This window comes from Lepus europaeus, chromosome 9 (genome assembly GCF_033115175.1).
Source record: "Lepus europaeus isolate LE1 chromosome 9, mLepTim1.pri, whole genome shotgun sequence".
Taxonomy (NCBI): Eukaryota; Metazoa; Chordata; class Mammalia; order Lagomorpha; family Leporidae; genus Lepus; species Lepus europaeus.
Window position 1 is genome coordinate 17,128,820 of NC_084835.1, and position 27,456 is coordinate 17,156,275.

Consider the following 27,456-nt stretch of genomic DNA (forward strand, 5'->3'; position numbering starts at 1 on the left):
CGCAGAGGAGTGCTGCCAGGCTGAGCTGGCCGGAGGGTGGGGACCGTGGGGCCCTGGGCCTGACCCGGTGCAGGTGGCGCCTGGGCCACCACGGGGTGGGGGGGCTCCGAGGGCCTCCTGTGTGACCCACGTCATCAGATACCTTTTTGCATGCACCGTCTCTAACCCGAGCTTGCTGTCCCGGGTTGTCGGTCACTCTCACCACATCTCCCTGGCCCGTGCACCTGTGCTTACATCCAAGGGCAGGCCCAGCCGCTTCGATGTCCCCTGGGTGTGCCTAGATGCCAGGGGAGGTTGTGAAGCAGAGTGTGGGGTCCTGGGCAGGTGTCCTGGAACAAGCTGATGGTGGGAATTGCACAAGATTTCGTTCGAGTGGCTCGCCTGAGGTCTGAATGAGGGGAGGCCCCTGCAGCCAGGGCCACCTCAGGGGCAGAGATGAGGTGAACAGAGTGCCAAGCGCCAGGGGAGGGCGAGGAGGGACCCTAGAGGAAAAGAGATGTGCAGCCCAGAGCTGGGGCGTGTGGGAGGCACCCCGCCCCAGCAGCCGCGTGGGCGTGCAGAGAGTACCGCTGGGCTCCTGGAGGCCCCAGGCTGAGGCCAGGCCAGGGTGTCACCCTCGTTCCTCCACGGCACACTTCCTCCTCTGACTCACCATGGCTCCTGGCATTGGCCTGCAAGGTGGCAAAGGAGGGACTGGGTGCCCACTGGCTGGACAGGGACACTGAGGCCTGGAGCAGGACAGATCACTCAGTCCGGCATCAGCATCAGGAGCCAGGGAAAAGGAATTCTTGGCGAAAGAGATGCCGCCTCCGAGGGCTGCCGGGAGCACTCCTGGGCCCACTTCCCAACAAAGCTGGCTGGTGAGACCAAGGTAAGGATGTGGGCTTGTTTGTGACGGTAGTTGATCTGGGAGTGGGGGAAGCTAAGGGTTGGGTGAGAAGCTTGGGGATGGGGGGGCTCATCTCCCTGCAGACCCCAACTGCCCCCCTCCCCCCACCACTTTCCGGCCTGCAGCCCATCGACGGAAGAGCTCCCTGTGCAGAGCCCAAGCCCCCGGAAGCACCCGCCACAGTGGATCCAGCAGGAAGGAGCTGTTGGAGGCCCTCAGTCTAGTGGACCCTAGCGGGGCTGCTGGGAGCTGAGACCAGAATGTCAACATCAGCGAGAGCAGAGGGGGAGGAAGGCTCTCCAGGCAGACTGGCAGCTGTGTCGGCCAGGAGGTGAGGCTCTATGGCACCTGCAGGGAACTGGAGGTGATGGCATGTAGAGCTGAGGTGGTGTCCCAGGGCCAGGAGACGGCAGAATTGCTGTTGGCGAGGGACACACAGTGGGAACTACACCTCCTGGGAGATCCAGGCAGGGTTCCTTGAGAGGGAGATGGGATTGGGAGGGTTTTCTAGGCCGGAGCTGCCTGCCCCAGGGTGAGTCAGGAGTTGGTCAAGATACTGCCCTGGCAAGGCAGAGCTCACTGATCCTTGGGACACTCAGGACTGGGGGCCAGCCAGGTCTGCTCCTGCCCCTGGAGGCCAGCTGTTTTTTTTTTTCCCCCACAACTTCCTGGTCTGTTTAGCTCCAGGGACCCACACTGTGCTGAGGGTGTCCCCCAACTGGGGAAGTGAGATTCACCCCCACTGAACCTGGAAAGAGCAGCAATAGCCAGGTGTGTGTGTGTCAGGCAGAGCACGGGGCAGGACCTGGCTTCCCTGGGGGCCATGGAGCTGTGTGTAACTGAGCTGGGGGAGGAAGAGCAAAGCAGGTACAGGGCCAGGCAGCTCCCCCAGCGTGGGGTCCACAGCCACCCACTAGGTGCTGACGCGGCTCCCTGTGGAGAGAGGGAGCACAGATCTGTTGGGTGCGGGTTGCGGCGGGAGTGGGCATTGCAGCTGCGTGCGTCCTGCCTCTACTAAGCCCAGCACTAATAGACTGCAGCTGCCCGTGGGTGGGGGCCTAATGCAAACCAGCCTGGTTCCCTCTCCCAGTGCAAACATCACAGTCTTGGCATTGGAGGCCTCCCTGGAAGCTTCTAGGATCTGCTCCCACCCTGTTGGTTCAAGGGACCCTGGGCCCCTCACTAGTGACTGAGCCTGGCCCTCCACATGAATCCTGGGGGGCTCCTCCCCTCCTCCTAGGGGCCGCCACCCCAAACTACTCCACCATGTTTGGTTCTAAGCACTAAATCCACCATGCTTCCAGGAGGGAGGAGTCCCTAGCACCCCGCGTTTCCGATGAGGGGCTCAGTTATAGAGAGGTTAAGCAAATTGCCTTACTCTGTTACCCAGCTGCGACATAGCAGGGTCAACCTGAACCCAAGCAGTCTGGCTCTGGCCCTTTGCCCAAACGTCCTATTTTTTCCAAAGTAAAATCAAATTAGGCAGGGGACAAGGAGGTTAGCAGGTCTTTGTTGGGCTGCCTTTGGGCACCTGGCCTGTAATAGATTTTAGTTGCCAGGTGCCCTGGGGCTGGGCCAGGCCCTCTGGGAGGTAGCCTCATCTCTAAGCTGGTCTGGGAAGGGATGGGCACCCAGGGTCATCTATCTTATCTGGTTGCCCCGGTCACATGTGCCTTCTTGCTGGCCAGTGAGCTCAGTGGACAGTCTGACTTACTAGCCACACTGGAGCATGGCAGGCACAGTGCGGCCACTCTGTTGTACCCTGATGGCCTCATGGATCTAGGACGGCTGCAGATGACCCCTCTCGGCTAGCCTGGGTTCTGCAGCCGTGAATGCAGCTCAGCAAATGAAGCTGGAGCTTTGATGGACTATGTAGACGGTGCATAGTGGGGCTGGGGTCTCCGAGAGGCCCAAGTGCTTGTCCACAGCCCGACTTGGCGCCCACCAGGGGCCTTCTGACTCGGGGAGCACTGTCTCTGCCTTGCACTGAGCCCTTGCAAGACTGGTGTGCACACGGCACTGAGGTGAACAGGTGTGTTCTCTCCAGGCCCAGCTCTGGGCTCCTGCGAAGCTGCAGCCTTCACGGCACAGCACTGCTCTGTGCGCAGCACTCCCACAGCGCTCGCCTCTCCCTGGGCGGCAGCAGAGGCGATTCCTTGTGCTACAGGCCGCTCCTCTCTGCCTTGGGACGGGTGGCCGAACCCTGGCTGCTCCCATTGGCAAGGCCATCTTCAGTCTCTTGCAAGGGCGTTTTCCTTAACTTTTATTTCCTCCACAATGCCTAGATCATTCACCAAAGTCAAGACCACGGCCCCTGACACACTGTATTCGGTATTGCCCCAGCTCATCAGTATTGCAATAATGCTCAGGATCCTAGCACTCACTGGAAAATAAGGAACTTCATCAGGAGATTTCCTCACGGCAAAGACTGGCGTCATCTTAGAGTCTAGGCCAGTCTTAGGGCCAGCACTGTGCAGCAGTCTAAGCCTCCGCCTGTGGTGCTGGCTTCCCATATGGGCGCCGGTTCATAAATTTAAAAAAAAATTAAAACTGTATTTTTAAAGACTGATTTACTTGAAAGGCAGAGCAAGAGATACATTCCATCTGCTGGTTCACTCAAATGGCCACAATGGCTCAGGTTGAAGCCAAGAGCCCAGAACTCCATCCTGGCCTTCTAGGTGATATGGGCCCACACACTTGGGCCATCATCCACTGCCTTCCCAGGCAAATTAGCAGGAAGCTGGATTGGAAGAGGAACAGCCGGGCCTTGAACCAGCACTCTGATATGGGATGCCAGTGTTGCAAGCGGTGGCTTAATCCACTGTGCCACAAAACCAGCCCTGACTGCGTTCACTAAGACAAGACACACCCCTTTGAGCCCCAAAGAGACAAAAGTTCACTGTATTTGCTTGGCAAGCTCTCGTGTGCATGCTAAAAATACCGCCCCAGTGTTGTCTCTGGGGGTGAGTGACGTGTGCCTGGTGAGGTGCCATCAGGCGTGGAAGAGGAGCCTGGCAAATTAATTGACTGTCCCTCGGCAGCAGCTCACAGATGGGAAGGGAACTGGTCCTCCCTCAAGAGAAACCTGGATGCAGGTCACATCAGCAGGTGCCAACAAAGCCTGCAGGAAAGCTGGTGTCCAGGGGCAGGAGGCCCAGACGCTGTTGGTGCTCATCGTGTAGGCTCCTAGCTCTGCCTGCCCCCGCCACTGACACTCAGCTAGACAGGAGGCCTCTCCACGGGCTGGGTCGGCAAAGAACCCTATGTGGGTTCTGCCGCTTCAAAAAGACTATTCAAAGTGCGGGTGATTAAAGAAAAATGAAACATGCAAAGAGTTGGACCAAATACTTTAATTTCTACAAGGTCCCCTTTCAAGTCTTGGGGAAGCTGAAGTAAAGTGTATACAAAGTAGACATTGCTAATATGTACGAAAGTATTTTCTAGTTTTCGAACAATACTGGCTATTTCATCAGTAAACAGGACATTACAAAAACAGTCCATTAATGCATTTTCTATTAAGCACAATACACAACATAATTCAGTTTTATTAAAAAATAACTTCACAATGCAGAACAATCGCCTTTTGGAAGAAGCTGTTCCTGCAGTTCATGTCAGTCAACACAAGTGGCCGCTGCAGCTGAGGGCCAGCCTTCCCCCCTGCAGAAACAAAGAGGCTTCCAGGGCCGTCCTTTTCAGGGTGAGGGCCCAGCGCAGCCGAGATGGGCACAGGTGGTGACTGCCTGTGGAGAATTCTGCAGTGCCCCTCACCCATCCACGCACTAATCCCCAGAACCTGTGAGAATGATGAGCGCTCTTCCCCGCAATTATGTTATGTTCTATGGCACAACTGACCTCTGTGGGTTTGATCTAATGGCATGGACCCTCTGAAAACAGAGAGGAAAGGGATCTGACGCATGAGAAAGAGCAGGGCTGCAGGCAGCTGTGAGGGGCCCGGAACCACCCCACGCCCCAACTGCCAGCCAGCAGAGAACTAAGTTCTGCCAGTGACCTGAATGAGTCTGGAAACTGATCCTTGCCCAGTGCCTCCATAAAGGAATGCTACCAGCCAACCCTGGATTTCCACCCTGTGGGACCCTGAGCAGAGGGACTCCAGCCATCCCATGCCAGACCCAAGAGCTGCACAACTGTGAGCTCATAAATGGGTGGTGTTCTGAACTGTTGCACGTTGGGTAATTCCTCATAGAGCAACAAAAAGCTAGTGCACTGCCCAGGGGTAACGCAGCTAACCTGATTAGATTTGGCGTTTCTGTTTGGGTTCTGAATACCTGTCTTCCAGCTGAGTAGGGGTAAAGCAGTAGTCTCCGCAGGCGACTTCTGAAAACCCTGCAGGTGAGTCAGACTCCGACCTGCGTGCCCACAAGTACCCTCTGACTCAGTCCTGGCTTCCAACTTAAGTCTTCGGTGACTTGGCAAGCAACTGCCCACCTAACCCTGTTTACATTCGTTGTCCGGGTGACAGTCACCCCTCCATCCGTCAAGGCTGTCAGCCCACCCCCGACCCAGAGGGTTCTCTTCTACTTCCCTAGTGCTCCCCAGCAAGGCCTGGGGCGGAATGGTGCCGAGGTGTGTGTCAGACATCCACATAAACTTCTGCATAACTGCATCAAGCTGGCACTAAGGTGATTAAGTACACTTGGGGACAAAACACTGAAGAGTAAAAAACCACACATACACTACATTTTACAGGGCAACTTATTTCTGGAGGCCCCGCCCAAAGACATGAAGATACGTAAGGACCACAGCACCCTGCCCGCTCTGCTCCTGGGTGCACAGGGGTCAGGCAAGGCTTCCCTGGCTGGGAGCCGTGGTGGAATCAGGAAAACCATGCTGGTGACAGCAGGAACTGCTGAGGTGGTGTGTCCCTTACATGACAGACTGAAGAGGAAAGGCCTGCAAACTCTCCACGAGGTGGCACTTCGCTTCTGCTGTTACTTTGATGCGCACTCTTCAACCCACTCCTCCAGGAGCACAGACAGGCAGCAGACCTGAGTGGCCACATTCCCTACCGCCAATCTTGCCTGCTTAGGGGAGAACCAAACCACAGCTGTGTTTGAGAGAAGCACCCCAAACTGTCAAAGTGAAGACAGCTCAGAAGAAACCATTTTTGGTGCCAGTGAATTAAAAAAAAAAAAAAAAATCCCCGTTGTGTCTGATGAACTCTGACGTACAGTATACAAGAGTAATGCTCACCGGGGCACCCGAAGGTACCAAGCACCAAAGCATCAACTGGAAGAGGATGTTTTCCAACCCAAACTTGTGATAGTATCTATTAAAAAGCACATAAAACAGTAAGTCCTCAGAGACGTTGCACGTATGTCTAGTTAAGGCAGGCTTAACTCTTCACAGCCTCACCCACAGCCTGAGAGGCAAGGCCGACCGTGGGCGGCCTGATGTCCGCACTCCTGATCCTCTGACTGCTAAGCAGTGAGGAGGGAGTGAAGAAGCCCAGAGCCCCTGCCGTGTGCTCCTCACTACGGGCGCTGACCCCGGGGGCCGTTTTGGGAGGACATGGGTATGACTGATCTTCACAGTCCTACGCTTGGCAGCTTATATGCTAAAACCTGAAAAACGGGCAAAACGCATCTGTATTCTAAGGAATACAAGAGATGGAGAGAAAGTCTACCTAAGATAATATTGCAAATTATACTTGGTACATTTCACAATTTCTTGATTCAAGAAAACGAAATTCACTTCCATAGTTGGCTACTGTAAAATGTGGCATAAAAATAGTTCTAGGAGATACCTGTATTTTAAATTTTTCTGTGCAGATGTAAATGAATAACAAGAAGTGTCTACTTCTGCAATTCACCTCTAATATTGAAATAGAACAACAGACTTCCATGAAGTTTCTCAAACTTTTAAGTTACCAGATATTTACAAATAAAGTTAGAATTTGTATCAAAAAACAGACGTTTTCAACTGTATCTGCTGCTTTCACTGGGGCTCCGGTGATGAGAGTAACTTCGGTCACTTTCACTGTCAGAGCCATAAGATCTACAACTCCTGTATAACACAACACAAACGAAATATATGAAAATCTTTTAACCGTCAATCCTATTTTAGTATATGTGCTGCGAAACGAGCACTAACCATCAACCCTTTCAATTCCTCTGGCAATTTCTTCTTTGATTTGAATGGCTTGAAAACACGACTGCATAGCAGAGCACGAGGGGAGGGCAAGAGGGGCACGCACCACAGGAACGCCATGAACTTCTCCAAGATGTTTTAAGTGACAACAGTATCAAGGTTACAATAAAATAAATATCTTGGGAAATTTACTTGGAGTCCATTTGTGCAAATGAGCAGAATAATTTCCATGTTAACAGTACATGCATAGTTTCATTAAAGGTACAGAAACCAAAATGTGGGCCAGCGAGGGGTGGGAATGGGTCTGTGTTTGAACAAGGCCACTGGGATACTGAGTCAAGATGACGTGGTTATGGCCACCAGTCAGTTATTTTGTGGGCACCCTTGCTCTGCCCCCTCCCCCAAAACCCCAGTAGACAAGTCTGTTTCTCTGGGACTCAAGGGTATAACAGTGGCCAGACAAGTCAGTCAGGGACAGTGAGAGCCCAGGAGGAGCAATGGCTGGCTCAGAGGCACCAGGAGGGAGGGAGCTCAGGACTGGTGGTCAGAGGGCTTTCTGCGGCAGTGTGTTACAGCAGAGACCTGCAAGGCAGGTGGGAATCGTTGATTTCAAGAAGCTAAAGAGGGGATGGTGGAGCATGCTTCTGTGCCTCCAGGCAAAGGGTCCACATTAAAGGAGAAGGGCAGGGAGGCCACTGCTGTGGCACAGCAGGTAAAGCTGCCACCTGCAGTACCGGCATCCCCTATAGGCACCGGTTTGAGTCCCAGCTGTTCCACTTCCGATCCAGCCCTCTGCTATGCCCTGGGAAAGCAGCAGAAGATGGCCCAAGCCTTTGGGCCCCAGCACCCATGTGGGAGACTCAAAAGAAGCTCCTGGCTCTGGATTGGTGCAGTTCCAGCTGTTGCAGCCAGTTGGGGAGTGAACCAGCAGATGGAAGACCTCTCTCTCTCTCTCTCTGCCTCTCCTCTCTCTGTGCAACTCTTTCAAATAAATAAATCTTAAAAAAAAAAAAAAAAAAAAAAAATGGGGGCCAGGAAGAGTCCAAGCTGGAGTGGGTAAATGCACGTGATTCTGAGGAGCTGAGACCCAACTGTGGAGGCAGTGGGGAGCCTGTGAAGGGTGTCCAAAGCACAGATATTTTACAAGGATCACTGTCGCTGCCCTGTGTGGGGGAGGATAAGACCAGAAGCCACCAGACAGGGGCATCAGGAAAGTTACCGTAATGACTTCTGCAGTAGCCAAACTATGTTACCTAAAACATGTAATACATACATGCATCTTCCTAAATAACTGAGATACAAACCTCAATCCTACTGCTGACACAAATCATTATGATACTTCATAAAGTGACAAACTGGCTATTTTGAGCAAGTAGCCCTATTTAAGGAAGTGGGTCATGGTTTGGGTGCCCCCCCATTCCTTCCAAAAAAGATATCTGTCTGTGGACATGTGACTACTGAAAACCTCAAGTCGGAATAACAATTACCATTAAACAATGCCTGGCAACTCTTAATACAAAGGCCACATCTAGTAACTGCCTGTGGGCTGCTGGAATTCAAAAACTTAAAGAAGTATTTCTGTTTTCAGGCTGCCAGCATCAAGTCAGCACTTCACAATAAGCACCCGCAGTGGCCTCCAGAGCCCTGAGAGGGAGACCCACCTGGACCGCCTGTTGTAACTTCTGCTGCGGTGGTAACTGTCACTCCTCTGACTTCGACTTCGACTCCGACTCCTGCTATAGTAGCTGTCGTAAGTATAGGACCTGCTTTAACAACAATAGCACACATTATATTTTCCCATTTAAACAGGTTGCATGTCTTTTTAGGATTTGAAGAGGGTCCTAGCTTACAACACGGGCACTATCTGACAGTGTGGGAAGAGATACATAGCAAGTACTGGAAACACTGAACAAGTGCCCACATGAGACTTACATGGTACATAGAACAATGTTAACTGACTCAGTTTCTCACTGAATCTTGGAGTTAACAGGCAGTTTTATTCAATGAACACCTCTCATTACAATCTGACACTGTCATTTTTGACAGTGCAACACAATGGACCAACAGACAAAAACTGTCAAAAAGACCTCATTCAGAAGGGTTATGATTTCAGGAGACAAATACATGCATTTAAGCTAATCAAGGAGACATAACACTTTCAAGTAAGAATTCGTAACACTAGGCCTTTCCATTGGGCCTCCGCAGGAGGTTCCCTAACCCCTGTGCGTACCTGGACCGACTGTGGGGATCATACGAGCTGCTCCTAGATCGGCTCCTGCTGGATGTCCTAGAAGCAATCACATGAAGGACCATCATCTTATGGGTCAGGGCAAAACAGGCTCTATCAAACATCTAGACACTTGTCCATCAAAGTGAAAGTACAGCACAATCCCACAGCTATGTATTTGTTTTCAGATGAAAGATTTATTGGATTTTTTTAAAAAAGCCTACTAGGTTCCAGAAGATGAAGTGTTATGAGGACCTTCCGGGATGTTAAGGAAGTCCTGGGAAGGCTGGGCGGGGAGAGGGAGGTCTGCAGGGGTGGGACGCAGTGGCAAACGCCTCAGAGGCCAACAAGGGAAAGAAGCCGGGGAAGTGGCAGCTGGGGTCACCCTCTACCTCACTTCCTCTTCTCAGGGCCTCTGGACCATCTTCCTATCCTGACCTCTAACCCCAGTCAAGAGGTGACTGCGGATAGGAACTCAGGCTAAGCATGAGCCTCTCGCTAGCATTCCTCACTCTGGTAAGATCCCGGCAACAGCAGGAAGAGCTAGGTGAGAAAACAGGCCAGTCAATGACACAGGGCTCTTCTCCCCGGCTCCCCCACGGCACCTGCACAGCCCTGAGAGTGCAGATGAGCTGCAGACCATGGTGCAAGCGGGGCACAAGCTCACCTGTGGCTTTTGTAACTGCGGTAGGAACTGCTCCGGCTTCTGCTTCGGCCTCTGCTGTACCACCCTCGGCTCCGACTTCTGGAGTAGCTTCTTGACCTACAGTTAGCACGAGTGAAACCATGTAACTACAGTAATTTACTTACAGTTCAAATCTGTTGCTGGCAGTACAGGGAAGGAACACACTCCCACAGGAAAGCTGTCTCAAACTCCTCATGGTGACTATGAGGTGAGAGATGAGGAGGCAACCTAGAAACCAGCACGGTTTCAAGCAAACAGAATGAAATAAAAGCTGGTACAGGTATCCTGATAGGAGCCCTATTTGTAACACTGAAAGAAGAAAGGAGTCAAATCTCCAGGAATGGTAGAATGGGGTAAGGCACAGACTTACGACGACAGATTCTAAAGCAGGAAAATGAACCACAGCTATGTGTATCAACAGAGACATACTCTCTAGAGCACAATGTTGAGTGAAAAACACAAATGGAGAACATCTATACATTTAAATGACATTATTTTTAGAAAGTTCTAAAATATGCAAAAATAACCTTGTACAAGGATAGAAACATCTGTGGTAAAACTATAAACACAACAAAATTCTAACAAAAGTTTAGCATAATGGTAGTCTATAATAGATTTCACCGGTTCATCAAAGCCTCTTCATATCTGGTTTCTTTTTTTCTTTAAAGATTTTATTTATTTATTTGACAGGCAGAGTTACAGACAATGAGAGAGAGGAGAGAGAGAGAGAGAGAGAGAGAGAGAGAGAGAGAGAGTCTTCCTTCCATTGGTTCACTCCCCAAATGACTGCAACGGCCGGAGCTGTGCTGATCCTAAGCCAGGATCCAGGTGCTTCTTCCTGGCTCCCATGGGGGTGCAGGGGCCCAAGCACCTGGGCCATTCTCCACTGCTTTCCCAGGCCACAGCAGAGAGCTGGATCAGAAAAGGAGCAGCCAGGATATGAACTGGTGCCCATATGGGATGCTGGCACCGCAGGCAGAGGATTAACCAAGTGAGCCATGGCGCCGGCCCCCATATCTGGCTTCTAAAAATACCTTAATCATTTATTATTTATATCTAATAAAATAAATGTAGAAAGGAAGCACTCCCTTGGTTCCCCCCCGCCCCCCGCTGCTTTAGCCAAGTCCTTTAGGAACAGGGCCACGCAGTCGGGAAGAGCTCTGTGAGAAGCAGCGTGGTAGGTCTGACTCAGTACACACTTAGGTTTTGGAAGCCATGGCCTGCTTCTAGTGGGTCTGAGTGAGAATGAACACATTGTGTTTTTTTTTTTTTTGACAGGCAGAGTGGACAGTGAGAGAGAGAGACAGAGAGAAAGGTCTTCCTTTTTGCCGTTGGTTCACCCTCCAATGGCCGCCGCGGTAGGCGCGCTGCGGCCGGCACACCGCGCTGATCCGAAGGCAGGAGCCAGGTGCTTCTCCTGGTCTCCCATGGGGTGCAGGGCCCAAGGACTTGGGCCATCCTCCACTGCACTCCCTGGCCACAGCAGAGAGCTGGCCTGGAAGAGGGGCAACCAGGACAGAATCCGGAGCCCCGACCGGGACTAGAACCCGGGGTGCCAGCGCTGCAAGGCGGAGGATTAGCCTACTGAGCCGCGGTGCCGTCGAACACATTGTGTTTTAAAAAGATTCTAGTCATTTACTCAGCCCAACATTACAGAGCCAGACCTTGTGATGTGACTGCAATTCCTGACTCCATGGACTTCACAGCCTAGTAGGGGGGTAAGGCCCAGGCAGGCAACCAAAAAGGGAAATTGGGCAGTGTCCAGGCTTAGCCATCGCAGCCTACTACCAAGCTAGCTGCATCGCTTAGAGAAATTCCTTAGCCTTTCTATGTCTCACTCTCTTCATTTATAAAATTAAATACCACCCACTCCAAAGGCAGGCGTAAGAAAGCTAAAAGGAGGGTGGCCAGCATCACCAGCAGCTCCAGGCTGACTGGGTATAAATGGTAAGCAGACCAGAGCAGGCAACTGCTTTGAGCAACAGGAACTCAGAGAGACAAGGGCCAAGACTCACCCGCTTTCTGGGGCTGTTGGGGTCTAGGCAGGAAGAAGAGCCAACTAACAAGGCATAAAGTGGTCTGAGAGGTATGGGGAGTGCTAGCAGAGCCTTCCAGAAGGATGAGGGCCTTGCAGAAGCACCTGAAAACCCCTGTCAGCTGGGTTAGACATGGGGAGGGCAGGCACAGGAGACAGCAAGCAAGCTACTGAGAAGTGAATGGGAGACAGTTACTACAGACGGCATGTGGTGGCTCCTTTTGTAATAAGTCCGGGTTAGGAAAAAGCTAGTAAATGATCCTTACTGTATTTTAAATCCAACTGATTAAAAGTACAATTTAACCAGGGATATGAGTAGTTAGGAGGTAAAACCATGAGCTGTTTTCAAGGGAGAGAATGCAGGGCAGGTGTTGTGGAGCAGAAGGTTAAGTAGCTGCCCATGACACCGCCATCTCATATAAGCACTGGTTCCAGTTCTGGCTGCTGTTCCACTTCTGATCCATCTTCCTGCTGATGCACCTGGGAAAGCAGTGCAAGATGGTCCAAGGACCTGGGCCCCTGCTACCCATGTGGGAGACCTGGATTAAGCTCTTGGCTCCTGCCCAGCCCTGCTGCCCTGGCAGCTGTAGTCATTTTGGGAGTAAACCAGTGTATGGAAGGTCAATCTCTCTCTCTCTCCGTTCTCTCTAGCTCTTTCTTTCAAGTAAACACGCACATCTTAAAAAAAAAAAAAAAAAGGAAAGGGAAAAACAGAAAAGAACACAACACAACTACTTGCCACCACCACCAGTTTTGTTTGGGTTTTGTCATGTGCTGAACTGTCCAACCTATACTGATGAGAGATGCAGCTTTAACAACACCAAGCAATCCAAAGATGAACAGCTGGGGGCTGGCACTGTGGTGCAGTGCGTTAAAGTCATGGCCTGCAGCGCCAGCATCCCATATGGGTGCCAGTTTGAATCCTAGCTGCCTCACTTCCCATCCAGTTTCTTGCTAATGCTCCTGGGAAAGCAGCGGAAAATGGCCCAAATCCTTGGGTCCTTGCACCCACGTAAGAGACCTGGAAGAAGCTTCTGGCTCCATGCTTCAGCCTGGACCACCCTGATCACTTGTGGCCATTTGGGGAGTAAACCAGCGGATGGAAGATCTCTCTTTCTGTGTCTCTCCTTTCTCTGTAACTCTGCCTTTCAAATAAGTAAATACATCTTAAAAAAAAAAAAAAGGATGAACATCTAGGTTAGTGAACTCTAAATCCTGCATGTTCTGTAAATTCAGGATGGCTCTGATGGCCAAAGCAAGCAGGCTCATTCCTTTAAAGACAGAAAACCTGCCACCTGTCATGGTAATTCACTTCTACTGCCAGAGAGCTTGATTTCACAGCGACGGCTTTTAAAACTGAGCTCTAATGTCTGATTCTGAAATCCCCACTCCCCACGTCCTCAGTCTCTTCCCTGGGTCACAGAACACCACTTCTCATTCCTGTTAAGATATTTGGAAATAGTGATCTTGTCTCTAGCTCCGACTTTCTTCCAAGCTAAATAATAACAGACTTTCCTGAGGAGAAAAAAGGAAAGAGAATCTGCTCACCGATAAGAAGACGTGGAACTTCTTGATCGACTTCTTGAATGACTGTAGGAGACAGACCTTGTCCTGTGCCTTGATTGGGTTTCCGATTGACTTCGCGATCTGCTTGGGCTCCTTGACTGGCTATCACCATCCCGACTGGGTGTCTGCTCATCACTTGAACTCTCCTGATTTCTTGGCCTCCGGTTTAAGCGGGCTGTCTTTCTTACCTCATCAAAGAGAGACCCAGGGCGAACTTTGTTTTTGCTCTTAATTTCTATTCTCAAGCCCTGTGGCTTCACTTCAGGCACAGCAGTCAATGTTTTAACATCCACGGCAGTGGAAGTCATAGCAGTAGGTGTTAGCACGTTGCCCACCCCTTGCAAAGGCTTCCATTTGTTATCCGGGAGGTTGGCCTGGCTCTTCTCGGCCTCCTCCTTCTTGCCAGTCTTTTCTGCTGCGCTGCCCAAAGCGGCAGAGCCGCTGTCCTGTTTCTCTGCCTCCCCCACCGCTTTGCCTTCAGACACGCTGCTTTCCTCTTTCACCCCCTCTGCTTCAGCACGGTCCCTCTGCACATCCTGCTTCAGAACAGCACTTCTCTCTGGGCTGTCCAGCCCTGGGTCTCCCAGAGGGGAAGCCCCCTCTCCCTTGGCTGGGGAGCTCCGCTCAGGCGTGCAAATCTCCATGTTGTCATCTGTCTGAAGCACGTCCTCCACGCCACTCGGGACACTTCTCTCACTCTGCCGGATGTCTGGGGGAGAACTGGCTGCATTTCCCTCCGCAGGTCCAGCACTGGGAGAAACGCTGGGTTTGCATTCATCTTTAGTAAGCTGGTCACGATCCGATGCGACAGCCGCCGTGCCACAGTTACCTGGAAGGTTGCCCTCATCACAGGATTTCTCAGTTTTCGCAGGATTACCTTGTATGGTTTCACTATTGTCACAAACGTGTTTCTTCTCCTCGGACTCCTGGGTAACTTGCTTTTCATTAATCTCCTCTTCCTCCTCTTCACCAAATTCTAGTGGAGGCTGCCAGTGAAAGGCTTGTTTGCGCTTTGGAGCCTTGTGCTTTTTCTCTTTTTTCCCTTTCAATTTCTCTTTCAGTTTTCTGGTGTGTTCCCGTTTAGGATTTTCCTTTGACCCACGTTTATGCTTCCGTGCCTTTCCTTTATTGTTTTCTGAATCGGAATAGGAGTCGTCAGAATCAGAAGTTGATGACCGCTGTTTGCTTGGTTTCCAAACACCATTACCGTCAGGCAGTGAAGTGTTTGCTGAAGACTTTGGTGTGGGTTTGGCTTTGATGTGAACTTCGCTCACCTCGGATTCAGAATCTGATGTGGCCTCCCCTTCTTCCTTATCAGAAGACGGCCGGGAGTCGTTCTTACTCTTTCTGGTTACATCTCGCTCTGAATTAGACTCCGAGTCCCATTTGCTCCCAGCGTAACTCTTCCTTTTGGGCTTGCTGCCATTTCTAAAGTGGTCAGAAACACTCTCTTTCAAGGTCCTTTTTTTTGACCGAGAGCATTCTCGCTCGGGCTTAGATTTCTCTTCATCTCTGTTTTTTTGTTTATTAGTGCCTGTTTCCATTTTGCCCTTTTTCTCTTTGTCCTGGGCTGACTGTGCAGCGTGAACACTTGACTGCTCACTGTCTGAAGAATAATCTAAAGATGACCTACTTTCACTATACTTTCTCTGACGTGAGGATTTGTTTCTGCCTCGGATATATTTATTGCCAAGTGTCTTTTCAGAACTGCTGCTGTATCTTTTATGTGAAGTGTGTCTTTTCCCATTGGATCTAAATTTCCTCTTGGCTCGTCTTCTGTCCTCACTGCTAACAGAGGTGTATGAAGATGATCTGCTACACCGTGAATGATCGCTGTACTTACTTCGTGAATGAGATCTAGATGATGGGGACCTGGACCTTGAAGGTGAACTAGCTGGACTACGTGACCTGGTGTATGATCTGGAATATGATCTACTCCTGGAAGACCTGCTCCTGGACCCTGGTGAACTTTCTGAACTTCTATCACTGTATTTCGAATAAGCACTCCGATCGCTTTCAGAATTCTTTTCTCTTTTATGGTAGGATAATGAACTACCAGTCTCTCTAATAGTTGCTAAGCTATAAGTGCTCTGGATGGGCAGCAAATGGGTTGTTTTAGCTTTCATTTCCTGAATTCGCTCATAAGATGGCTTCCAGGGCTTCTGTCCAGGCTTCCACCTTGAAGGAGGGGGACTGTCACTCAATGGTATTACAGGAATATTTTCTGCCACCACTGGCTGCACCACAACGTTTTCATTTGGTGGCACTGTTGTTCTTAAAGGTTCTGTTTTAACTGGTTTGTTTTCACTTAATTGAGAAACTGTTCTCCTGGGTGACTTGGAGGTTGTCCTTTGGTGCTCTGACTTGGAACTAGATCTGGACTTGGATTTACTTGGAGAATGCGATGAGGACTTTGATGCAGTCCTTGATCTTGAGCTTCCTCTAGAGTAAGATCGTGAGTGAGATTTCGATCTGTAGGAGTCTCTGCTGGAACGGGTCGAGGAGCTCTGGTCATCCTTATCAGATTTGGACCAGTCCCTCTTTGACGAGCGATGAGATGATAATGAAGAGGAACGAGACCGCCTTTCCCTGTCACAAGAGGATTTCATTCTTCGAGTGGAAGACCTGGAGGACTCTATGTCAGATGGTACAACAATCCTCCTTTTCTTCATCTGTTTGTGTCTTCTGCAGTGTTTCTGCTTTTTTGTTTTCTTCTTATGCTTGACCTTTTTCTCTTTTCTGCGTTTTTTATGGTGACCATCAGAGTGTCTTGCTGTACTAACATCAGAATAATATCCGTTATAGGACCATGATCGGGATCTCTGGGACAAGCTTCTGTCATCCCATCGGCTTGAGCAGGGGTCACTTAACCTATAGAAAAGGACACAATATGCATGCAGTTACTTATAAACAAGTTTTCAATGCCTTAAAGCACATCTCTTAGTATCAGAGTACTTGACATCATCAACATCATTAGCACACGTAGGAAGCAGGAATCATTTAAGGCCTTCTCTTGATCTGATACTTTCAGAGACACACACTGAAGAGATTCACTTACAAAACAATCTTTTTAAAAGCTAAGCAAAGAATTCAAACTTAATAGGAAAATGTTTTAGAAAGCCAAAACAACTAATCACAAAAGCACTGACTACATACTGAGCTTGCGGCTGGGATCTGCTTATAACCCTCTGCCTCCAAGAGATTTTTTTTGAGGGATAGTAAGACTGAGTTCCCAGACAATTTTGTTCATCTCCAGAAACAAGAGTGGTGCTGGAATCATGTTTTAAGAGAAGCCTCTTTCTCTTGTGAAGCTAGCATGTCTGACTGTTTTCTCTGTGCTACACAGAGGTGATCACGATTTATCCCTAAGTTGTAGTTAAACTACTTAAAACAAAAATTGAAGAAGAAAATTCATGACAACAGATGCAAACATTACCTGGGAGTCCTCAGCATCAGAGTCTAAGCCACTTCCCCATAGCACATGGACATCTCTTCCTCTTTCCAATTTCACCCCAGGGAAAAAGAAAATTCTACCATGATTGATTACATAGGGCCCCAATGAGGTATGTTTCACCAGCTACTCTGGGGCCAGCCCCATTCCTAAAATAGCTATTCAACTGTGGGGTGTCCCTGAGGGTAAGAGAGTGGACCTTTCTGAAGAAGCAATAGTCCTTGGAGCCAGAAGTTAATACACACACTGGATACAGGTTCTCCTATCTATTAACTGATTCATTACTAACACACCTGGCTAGGAAAAAAATCTGCTAAATAACTTTTAAATCCTGACTACTGGCCAGTGCTGTGGCTCACTTGGCTAATCCTCCGCCTGCGGTGCCGGCACCCCAGTTCTAATCCCAGTTGGGGCACTGGATTCTGTCCCGGTTGCTCCTCTTCCAGTCCAGCTCTCTGCTGTGGCCTGGGAAGGCAGTGGAAGATGGCCCAAGTGCTTGGGCCCTGCACCTGCATGGGAGACCAGGAAGAAGCACCTGGCTCCTGGCTTTGGATTGGTGCAGTGCGCCGACTGTAGCGGCCATTTGGGGGGTGAACCAACGGAAGGAAGACCTTTCTCTCTGTCTCTCTCTCTCACTGTCTAACTCTGCCTGTCCAAAAAAAACATAATAATAATAATCCCGACTATTTCTAAAATTGGGTAAGAGAACTTCAAAAGAGTGAATAGGCTTTTAGTTTCTGTGAGGGGGAAACAACATTTTCTACCTAGTTATCAACAACATCACCAAGTATTTTCAAATGCATTCCCTTTGGGCACATTCTAATTCTGACTGTAAATCATTAATGAAAAATCCAGAATTAAGTCTCTAGTCCCAGAGCACAGAAAAAGCAGCAGACACAGGCTGGTGCTTATACTCAAAGCTCTTACTTATCTCCTTTACTCCACTTCTCTCCACTTGGTGGCCTATACGCCCTCAACCGCTGCATTTCTGCTTTCCAGTGTGGAGGAGTTTCACTGCTGTCATCGTCATCCGATTCAGAGCAGGACCTTGACCTTGGAGGTGTGTGATAGCGCTTCAGAAACAAAGAAACAGCCATTTAAAAAATGCTTCTAGACTGCAGTCTTACAGCACAGAGTTAGACTAAAAAATGAAATCTGAGATCCCATCAAAGGGAATTATTCAAGTAACAAAAGGATGGTATGAAGTTACTTCAAACACAACAGATTAAAAGGTATTCACCTGTAATCCCACATGAAACTGCCTCTTCAAATTCCTAATGGTCACATTCATTAGCCTAAGGTAGCTTAAAAGACTCATTAAATGTTTCATCTTTTCATTTCCTAATGAAACCCATTTAAACACGGCAGTAAACTTTAATGTAACAGAAATATCTGCCACCTCATAACTATGGAAAATATAACTAGTTCCTTAAACAGATTTTGTATTCTACCTAAAACTAAAGCTAGGCGAAAACTATAAAACTAAAGCTAGGATTTGTCTATATAGGTAAAAAAAATTTTTTTACTGTTAAGTAATTTGGAAACAGAAGACTCTTAACACTTACAATTGTGCCCCTTCCTTTAATCTTCCGACCAGACTTGGACACAGATGGTTTCTGATCATTCACAACAGGTACAACATCAGGAATCTTCCTAGAAAAGACGGTGATGGAAATTAAAAAAATAAGCAAATGCTAGGCAGTTGTCTCAATGTTTGAATACAAAATTTACACCCTTATAATACACAAGCACTTCATTTGTCCAACATTCCACATAACCACATTTTCTAAGCGAATCCTTTAAATGACAAAACTTAAACAAGTTAGCCAACTGGATAGAAATACAAGTTCATTATACTTGTATCTATCTTTTTAAGCATATTATCTTTACACAAAAATTGTCTTTCAAAACAGTGATGTTCAAAGAGAACACTGAGGTATTCATACTTCTGATGCTTAACTGTATTTTGGCATTTACTCATTTATTATATATTTATTTTTACTTGAAATGCTGAACAATAGAGAGAGAGACAGACAGACAGACACAGAGAGACAGAGAGATCCTCCATCTCCTGGTTCATTCCTCAAAAGCATGCTGAAGTCAGAGCTGGGCCAAGCTGAAGCCAGAAGCCCAGAACTCCATCTCAGTCTCCCACATGGGTGGCAAGGACTCAACTGCTCGAGCCATCAACCTGCTGCCTCCCAGGGTATGTATTAGTGGGAAGCTGGATCAGAAATGGAATGAGGACTCAAACCCAGGCACTTTCATATGGGGTGTGGGTGTCTTAACTGCTGTGCCATTTTTAGCAGTGTGTCTCCCGCACTGTCCTGCACACTTTACAGTCCTCCTTCAATGCTTTGAATCTGTGTCCTACTGGGTGAGTAATTCTAAGAATATGACTTTTGTGACACAGTCCTCCATGCATGGTTAGTCTCTTTGTACTCTAGTTTATTAGGTGTCACTATTATTAACATGCTGGCCAGCTTTTATTGGGCAAATACTTTGTGTTAGGCATTCATTTAATAAGCATTTTTTTTCAATTGTGGTAAAACATATAACATAAAATGTGCCATTCTAAATGAGTAATTGAGTGGTATTAATTATACTCACAATGCTGTTCAACCATTACCACTACCTTTCTAGAACCTGATGACCCCAGAGACTGTCTTCATTAACCACTAACCCCTAGTCCCCTTCTCCTCAGCTTCTGGTAACCTGACATAAATAAATTGTATGATAACTGGGTACTTCAGGAAGTTGGTAGAAAAACTGAATTGAAAGATAATTATTTTTCACAGACTTTTTGAAGACCCCTTGTATTTGTCTTTTTGCATCTGGCTAATTTCAAGAAGAGCAAAAATTTCCACATATGTTTTACTAATGAAATTCAACACGTAAAAATAAAAAATACTGTCATTTTTTGTAATACAGGTCTACTGAGAAGAATGGAATGGGAGGGTGGGCAGGTGAGGAACAACAATTATATAGGGTCCCAAGCTAATATTCTCTATTAAAACAGGTAATGTTAATGCTGTTCATCAGGTTACGCTGATCTGTAATGAGATTTTTACAGATGGCCACAATGTGTAACACTTGAAATACTAAACAGCTCTAATCATGCCACTGTGCACCCTATGGCAGGGTGAGGCACTAACAGTGCCACAGACAAACAGCCTAAGAAAATATGTAAACAAATGGATGTGGCTAGGTTTCACTAAGACCTTATTTATGATAACACCAGTGTATGCTAATAATTGATAGAATTAAAAAGGAGAGAATGACCCAACATGGGAAGTGAGATACACAGCAGACTCATAGAATGGCAAATGCCCTAAACAGCACTCTGGTCTCAGAATCAGCCCTTAAGGCATTCAGATCTGGCTAAAAACCCCATGAGAGTTTCTCAGGCATGGAAAGCCAAGACACTGGCAAAAAATGACCTAAATGAAAGATCTCTGGAAGTGAGATCCCAGTAGAAAGAACCGGCCTTCAAAGGAGGAGGTAACTTTCTCTGAAGGGAGGAGAGAACTTTCACTTTGATTATGGCCTTGTCTAAATAAGGTTGGAGTTTGTGAACTCAAGAGGCTTCCATAGCCTTGGCAGCTCATGACAAGAGCCTCGGGTAATTACTGACATCATAAATAAGAGTGTCAATTGTTAAATCAACAACAGGAGTCACTGTGCACTTACTCCCCATGTAGGATCTCTGTCCTTAATGTGTTATACTATGCAAATTAATGGTAAAACTAGTCTTCAAACAGTACTTTATACTTTGTGTGTCTGTATGGGTGCGATCTGTTGAATCTTTACTTAGTATATACTAAGTTGATCTTCTGTATATAAAGATAATTAAAAATGAATCTTAATGAAGAATAGGATGGGAGAGGGAGTAGGAGATGGGATGGTTTGTTGGTGGGAGAGAGGTTATAGGGGGAAAAAGCCGCTATAATCCAAAAGTTGTACTATGGAAATTTATATTTATTAAATAAAAGTTTTCTAAAAAATTTAAAAAAACCCTTCTGATAAAAAAAAAAAAGACCTTATTTATGGATACTAAATTTGAATTTCAAACAATCTTCATGTCACAAGATACTATTCTTCACTTGACTTTTCTCTCCCAAACATCTGAAAATATAAAAACCATGCTTAGCTATGGATTGTAAAAAAAAAAAAAAAACACTCAGTGGGCCAAATTTGGTCCATGAACCATAGTTTGCTGACTTCTACCAATTTTGTGTTGTAATTATAAAAATGAAAGGTAATTATCATGTTAAAGCTATTAATTTAAGGGTGCTTACCATTTCACAATAGCTTTTTAAAATCAGACAATATCAGACTTTAAAAGTATTTAATGAACTATGTGGTAACTATATGTAGAGACCCAATTATAAACAAATACACTTAGGCAACCTCTCAGTTTCAAGATAATTCTTCACAGCAAACTTATCAATTACACCAGCCACATGGTATTTCTGTTTATGCACATATTCTTTTACTAACTGTAGACTCAGTTTAATACACAAATACATTAAATACTGGGGCCGGAGCTGTGGCGCAGCGGGTTACACTCTGGCATCCCATGTGGGTGCCAGTTCTAGACCCGGCTGCTCCACTTTCAATCCAGCTCTCTGCTGTGGCCTGGGGAAGCAGTAGAAGATAGCCCAAGTTCTTGGGCCCCTGCACCCACGTGAGAGACCCAGAAGAAGCTCCTGGCTCCTGGCTCCTGATCGGCGCAGCTCCGGCCATTGTGGCCAACTGGGGAGTGAACCATCGGATGGAAGACCTCTCTCTCTCTCTCTGCCTCTCCTCTCTCTGTGTAACTCTGACTTTCAAATAAATAAATAAATCTTTAAAAAAAATGCATTAAATACTATTTTGGGGACTAAATCTAAAACTATGCATTAGCTTTTCCAATGCAGGGAAGTTATCACTGAGCAAGTTAACAGCAATATATTTATGATACTAAATTATCTATCTAATTACCATGCAATTAATTTTGCACTATTCAAATGGGAACATATTTTATTACTCCATTAGAACAGAGTTCAATGAACTCTCTCCTCTGATAGCCAAAAACCTCCCCCCTCTAATGAAAGGTCAAGGGAGCAGTAAGATCACGAGATCAGTAATGGAACAGAACTCCAATGAGAACTTTCCAGCCAGTCTGCCCGACTGCCTTTTACTGCCACGACAGAATGATGGGTGTCAGTGTCACTCTGCGACCTCTGTCTCCTGCAGTGCCTCTCAAAATGCTCTGAGAGGGGATCAGACTCAGCCAATGAGTGTGACACTGCAATCAGCTGATGGCAACACCTAGCAGGGAAACACAGGCTAGTCCACTCACGGTTCGGGTTCCACAGGGACGACAGGCACATCTCTTCTCAGTAAAAACCGGTTCTCAGGCACTGGAGGAATCTCTTCTGGACGGACCACGGGCTTTTCCCTTTTAGTACTTGAATCCACTGACCTTTTTCCATTGGTCTCACTCTTCTCACAGTAACTTAAAAAGACAAATCAAGTTGCCAAGGAAGATATGCACTGCTTGCATTTTGTAATAATAAAAGCACATAAAATTCACTATTAAAAATAATGCAAAACTACTGGTAGCTTACAAGTCTCATTGGAAAGGGTTATACAATTTTCACAAAAGGAAGAGAAAACATTAAGTCAGTGAAAAACTCAGTAGTGTAACTTTGATATGGAATTGCCAAATGATCCCAACTTGAGGTTCAGGAATTACTTTACCTGAAAATACATAAATGGTTGATATGAAATGCCTAAGCTATTCCTTGGTCTGCCAGATTCAATTGAATTAGTCAAAAAATGCTATCTTTTTTTCAACACTAGGTTATAAAACTGAGATGATAGCTATACATGGACTTTCCTCATTATTCCAGGGTGTTCATCTGTTTTTCAGCTAACACAACTTGAATGTTTCATACTCACCCTTTTGGGCTCACTATATGTTTACTTCTTGGCTCTTCTGAACTGCTTGCCTCCTTTCGTCTTTTTTTAGAATGTTTAACTTTTGGCCTCCTCTTATGTTTCCTCCTCCTGCTTCTCTCATGTTCAATTTCACTTTCTGAAGATGATTCTGAAGAGGAAGAGGAATTGGAAGAGGAATCCGAGTCTTCTGAGTGAGTTGGTTTCTTTCTTTTCTTCTCAAAAACTTTTAAGAAATATTAACAAAAATATTAGTAGTGGATTTCAGAGCCTACCTTTCAGACTAGAAAATGTGATTACTGAATATTATAAAGCATGTTTTAGTTTATTTTAGCAAACTAAATATTGTACTTAAATGGATTTTTTTCAAGTTGATAACATAATTGCTGGCAAGAATGTAAGGTAACAAAGCCTTTGTCTTCATGAAGCCTATATTCTTGTTGGATCATATAAGAAAATAAATCATTGCATAATAAAACAAATGATAACAGTTAAGACAGAAAAAAAAAAAAAAAGGCAAGTAAAGGAAATAGGGAGAGCAGGGGGTAGTAGAAGACATCACTTAAGAACAGATCCCATATTGGCACTGGTTCAAGTCCCGGCTGCTCCTCTTCTGATCTAGCTCGCTGCTGGTAGCCTGAGAAAGCAGTGAAAGATGGCTCAAGTGCCTGGGCTCCTGTACCAGTATGGCAGATGTGGAAGAAGCTCCTGACTCCTGGCCTCAGATAGGCCCAGTTCCAGCCACTGCAGCAGCCATTTGGGGACTGAACCAGCAGATGGAAGATCTCTCTCTCTGTAACTCTCTCAAATAAATAAATAAATCAAAAAAAAAAAAAGAACTATAACTAGTACTCAAACAGTATGTTTCACTTTGTGTTTCTATGTGGGTGCAAACTGTTGAAATCTTTATACTAAATTGATCTTCTGTATATAAAGAGAATTGAAAATGAATCTTGATGTGAATGGAAAGGGAAAGGGAGCGGGAGAGGGGAGGGTTGTGGGTGGGAGGGAAGTTATGGGAGGGGGAAGCCATTGTAATCCATAAGCTGTACACTGGAAATTTATATTCATTGAATAAAAGTTAAAAAAAAAAAAAAAAAGAAGAGGAAGAAGGAAGAAGAAGGAAGAAGGAAGAAGAAGAAGAGGAAGAGGAAGAAGAAGAAGAAGAGGAAGAGATCTAAAAGAAAGTAAGACAGTCTAGGCAGATATGGCTTTTCTTTATTGTGTAGTTTATTATTTAAAGAGAACAGATTTCATGCATTATAGGTACAGCTGGATATATCTTAATGGAGAGTGTCCCAAGAGTACAGTCTGCACAATGTCCCGGAGTGACTATCATGTCTGAGTAAAGGTCAATGTGGCTGGAAGGCTACGAATGAGGTGGAAGTCAGTCATCAGAGAGCCAGGCCATCAAGGGCTGCTTTACAGACCACTGGAGAGACTCTGGCTTAGGCTGGTTGAGAAGGCAGCTCTTGGTGCAAGGGTGACTTGGATATGAAACACACAAGGGATCTCTCTGTTGTTAAGGACAGATCATAGAGGGCCAAGGATATCAGCAACGATGTCAGTTAGAGGGCCACTGCTGCTCAGAAAAGATAAAAAGGGAGAAAAGATGGAAGAAGCAAGGTGAACAAGTATAAGCCTACTGCAAGAATCCAGGCACGAGACATTGGGGCTTGCGATCAGGCTGTTATGAGGTAGAAGTAATAAGAGGTAGGATTTGACAAGCTTTGCTGATGGCTTGGATATGAAGTATGACAGGCAGGAATCAAGGGCTACGGCTAGAGCATGAATATGCATTTTTCAGTACTGAAATCCATTTAAGTTACAGTCTTCAACAAGCTTCACACCTATATCCTAGCTTCCTCTATTTCAAAAGAGTTCTTACCATCTTTGGTTGATTTCGCGGCAAGTACTCCACAGTCAATAACTCGCACATCTGCGTAAGGTCTGCTGGCAGCATCAGTTTTCAGATTTTCAATTTGTTCAATTACTTCAAAACCGGAAATAACCAGTCCAAAGACAACGTGCACCCTTATCACAATAAAAATTGATGAAATAGTTGGTTGGTAATTAAGCTATGAACAGTAATTAAGAAAAGTGTTATAAAAGACATGTCCATAGATATGAAAATAAAATCCAAGGATTTGATATACAAAGCAACTAGAAGGGAATGAGAACTTGAAATCTGCTTCATAAAAGGAACAAACTATTCAAACTTGGCCTCAGTGTTTTGCCTTTAAAGCAATGCTTCTTCAGCATTTAGGCTACAGTGTCTGATAACCATCAGACTGCACTTGATACTCAGAAACTGTCCTGACAGGGACTCTCAAGCTGCATGAATATGGGTGAAAATCCCCTTCATTGCCATAAGAGGTGTGTGGTCTCAAAACCATTGCACCCTGGAGTTCCAAAGGAAGACCCCTGGCTACAAGAGAGTAACCCAGACATCAAGGGTTCCCTGTGGAAAGTTCATCCATGGTCCAATCTATCTTTATGGCTGGCCACCCAACAAGTAACCCTAGGTAGTAAGAACAGGACACTTACCCATCCAGGTGTGGTGCAGGTTTTGTGGTACTGTGTAATAAATATCAACACAAAGATGATGTCAAAAGTGATGTGTTCAGGTGAAGAGAGCAGAAGAGTTTAAACACAGCATGTAGAGAACAAAGAAGTAAAGATAAAAAGACAGGGGAAAAAAATTAAACATGAGATACATCTAATCTCAAAACCACAAAAACAGCAATAATCATTTTACTCACTTAACAAAGATCCTTAAGCTTATAATGAATTAAAAATTAAAAAATGATCTCTATTAGACTGTATACACATATGGGATAGACCGACTTATAAGCCATAAATATACAGCATAAATACACATTCAATTACTCTGAAATCCAAAACAAACAAAAAAACAGAATCAAACAAAAAATTCAGAATATACCAGCATAATCAAATAAGAAAAAGCACCTAACATTTGCCCTATGGAAAGAGAAGTGTGATCAACACTTGCCTGCCCCCCCCCCCCCCCCTTAAATGAGTTCTCTTTGTTATTTCCGATACTGAGTCAGTCTGCATCTGTAAGGCAAGCAAGGAAGGAAGGACCCAGAAGCCCTCTTCTCAGAACTCCCTGTCCCTCTTCCTTCACTCCAGAGGAAGCTCTGCCACTCACAGCAATTCTGAAAATGTGACTGGGAGAAAATCTTCCATCTGTTTACATTCTGACAATAAAGTAAGTAATGATAGGTAACTTTCTAGACTTCTTAAATTTCCATGGCCCAGAAAACATCCAACTGGTTTCTTCTCTAATCAAAAATTGTCAGATCATCACAATCTTATGAAGCCTAGAGGGCACACCTAGTTAGGATATTTTGAACCCAAGCACATTTTCCCATAGCATTTTCACAAATCTTCACGTCGTGTGAAATGCAATGGAAAAAAATTAAAAAACGGGTCAGAATTATATGCCACTAGTACTTTGTAAGAATGAGAAATAGACATTTGAAAGACAGAAAAAAAATCACTGACTATCAGGCCATGTTAAAGTAGTCAATTGTACTAGAAGTTCTCAAATAAATTTATATGTTCAGTTTAACAATTCTAACACATGTAAATCTACAAAACACATTTTTAACCTTCACAACAATGCTAATCTTTATCGTACAAGGAATTGTAATGCTTATACTTACTTTAAGAATATTCAGTTCTGTAAGAGGACTACAGAATTTTTAAAAATTAAAAATGTCAAGAAGTTCTAGAATTTTAAAGGAATCTTGAATTTAAAACCATAAGTCTCAAATATTCCTTAGAGGATAGAGAAGTGGAAATTAAAGCCAGTGTAATTATAAAAATAAAAACAGGCAGCAAATAAATAAAAAAAAAAAAAACAGAGAGAAAGAAAATCTAGCAAATTGGTGAGGCATTAATGCTTAAATCATTAAACTAGCATTCAGAAACTACCTTGGACAGTACTTTTTAAGCTAGAAGTGTGCTTCCCATAATTACACGACTTTACCAAAGCACAGTGAAGTTAGTACATGAGCTAGACAGTGACTCCATTATATGAAAGATGTAAAGAGTGCTTAAAAAAGGCAAAAATACTCCACAATGTGAGGATCAGCTTCAAATATGTAGAAATAAAAACAATGAATGATTTATTGATTCGTTAGATTTCTTTTCCTTTCTTGATCCTCTCTCCAGTATCACGCGATTGGGGAAAGCCTACAGATTCTTCTAAAACACTCAGAGCCCAATTCAATTCGCCATCTTGGCTAATGGAATTTTGTAAAAACCATCGATGGCAAATCTTTGGAGCAAATGGTACAAAGAACACTCTAGCTAACTGTGGTGACGCAGCAACAAACGATTGAGACTCAGTTTGTTGATGGAACAGCTATCTCCATGGCGGTCAAGCTTGGTTTTTAATGCAAGGAAAACTGAAGAATAAACAAACGTGGTCTTTTATTGCAGTAGTGAAGAAAAATGAAGACAGGAATAACTCTTTCAAAAACAACTTTCAGCCTGCCCATGGTGCCCAAACTGGTGTGAAAAA

At 45.8% G+C, this 27,456-nt stretch overlaps 1 protein-coding gene and 1 long non-coding RNA gene across 4 annotated transcripts in view; one reads left to right on the plus strand and one right to left on the minus strand.

Moving 5' to 3' along the window:
• Nucleotides 1–93: 93 nt before the first annotated feature.
• LOC133766847 (uncharacterized) lies at nt 94–4,209 on the plus strand. The gene is made up of 3 exons (XR_009866769.1): nt 94–871; nt 1,015–1,220; nt 3,175–4,209. It is a non-coding gene; the product is annotated as an uncharacterized LOC133766847 (long non-coding RNA).
• A 10-nt stretch (nt 4,210–4,219) lies between these two features.
• Nucleotides 4,220–27,456, minus strand: part of NKTR (natural killer cell triggering receptor) — a 46,910-nt gene continuing 23,673 nt past the window's right edge. The window contains exons 7-17 of one of the 3 annotated variants that reach the window (XM_062200627.1): nt 25,452–25,481; nt 24,793–24,938; nt 22,908–23,130; nt 22,306–22,461; nt 18,527–18,614; nt 17,889–18,034; nt 13,493–16,381; nt 9,892–9,987; nt 9,228–9,284; nt 8,659–8,763; nt 4,220–6,913 (exon numbers count right to left, since the gene is read on the minus strand). In XM_062200627.1, the coding sequence (XP_062056611.1) occupies nt 6,826–6,913; nt 8,659–8,763; nt 9,228–9,284; nt 9,892–9,987; nt 13,493–16,381; nt 17,889–18,034; nt 18,527–18,614; nt 22,306–22,461; nt 22,908–23,130; nt 24,793–24,938; nt 25,452–25,481 (4,024 nt within the window). In that variant the 3' untranslated portion in view covers nt 4,220–6,825. The remainder of the gene's footprint in view (nt 6,914–8,658; nt 8,764–9,227; nt 9,285–9,891; nt 9,988–13,492; nt 16,382–17,888; nt 18,035–18,526; nt 18,615–22,305; nt 22,462–22,907; nt 23,131–24,792; nt 24,939–25,451; nt 25,482–27,456) is intronic. The other 2 variants (XM_062200628.1, XM_062200629.1) reach the window with 2 other exon arrangements.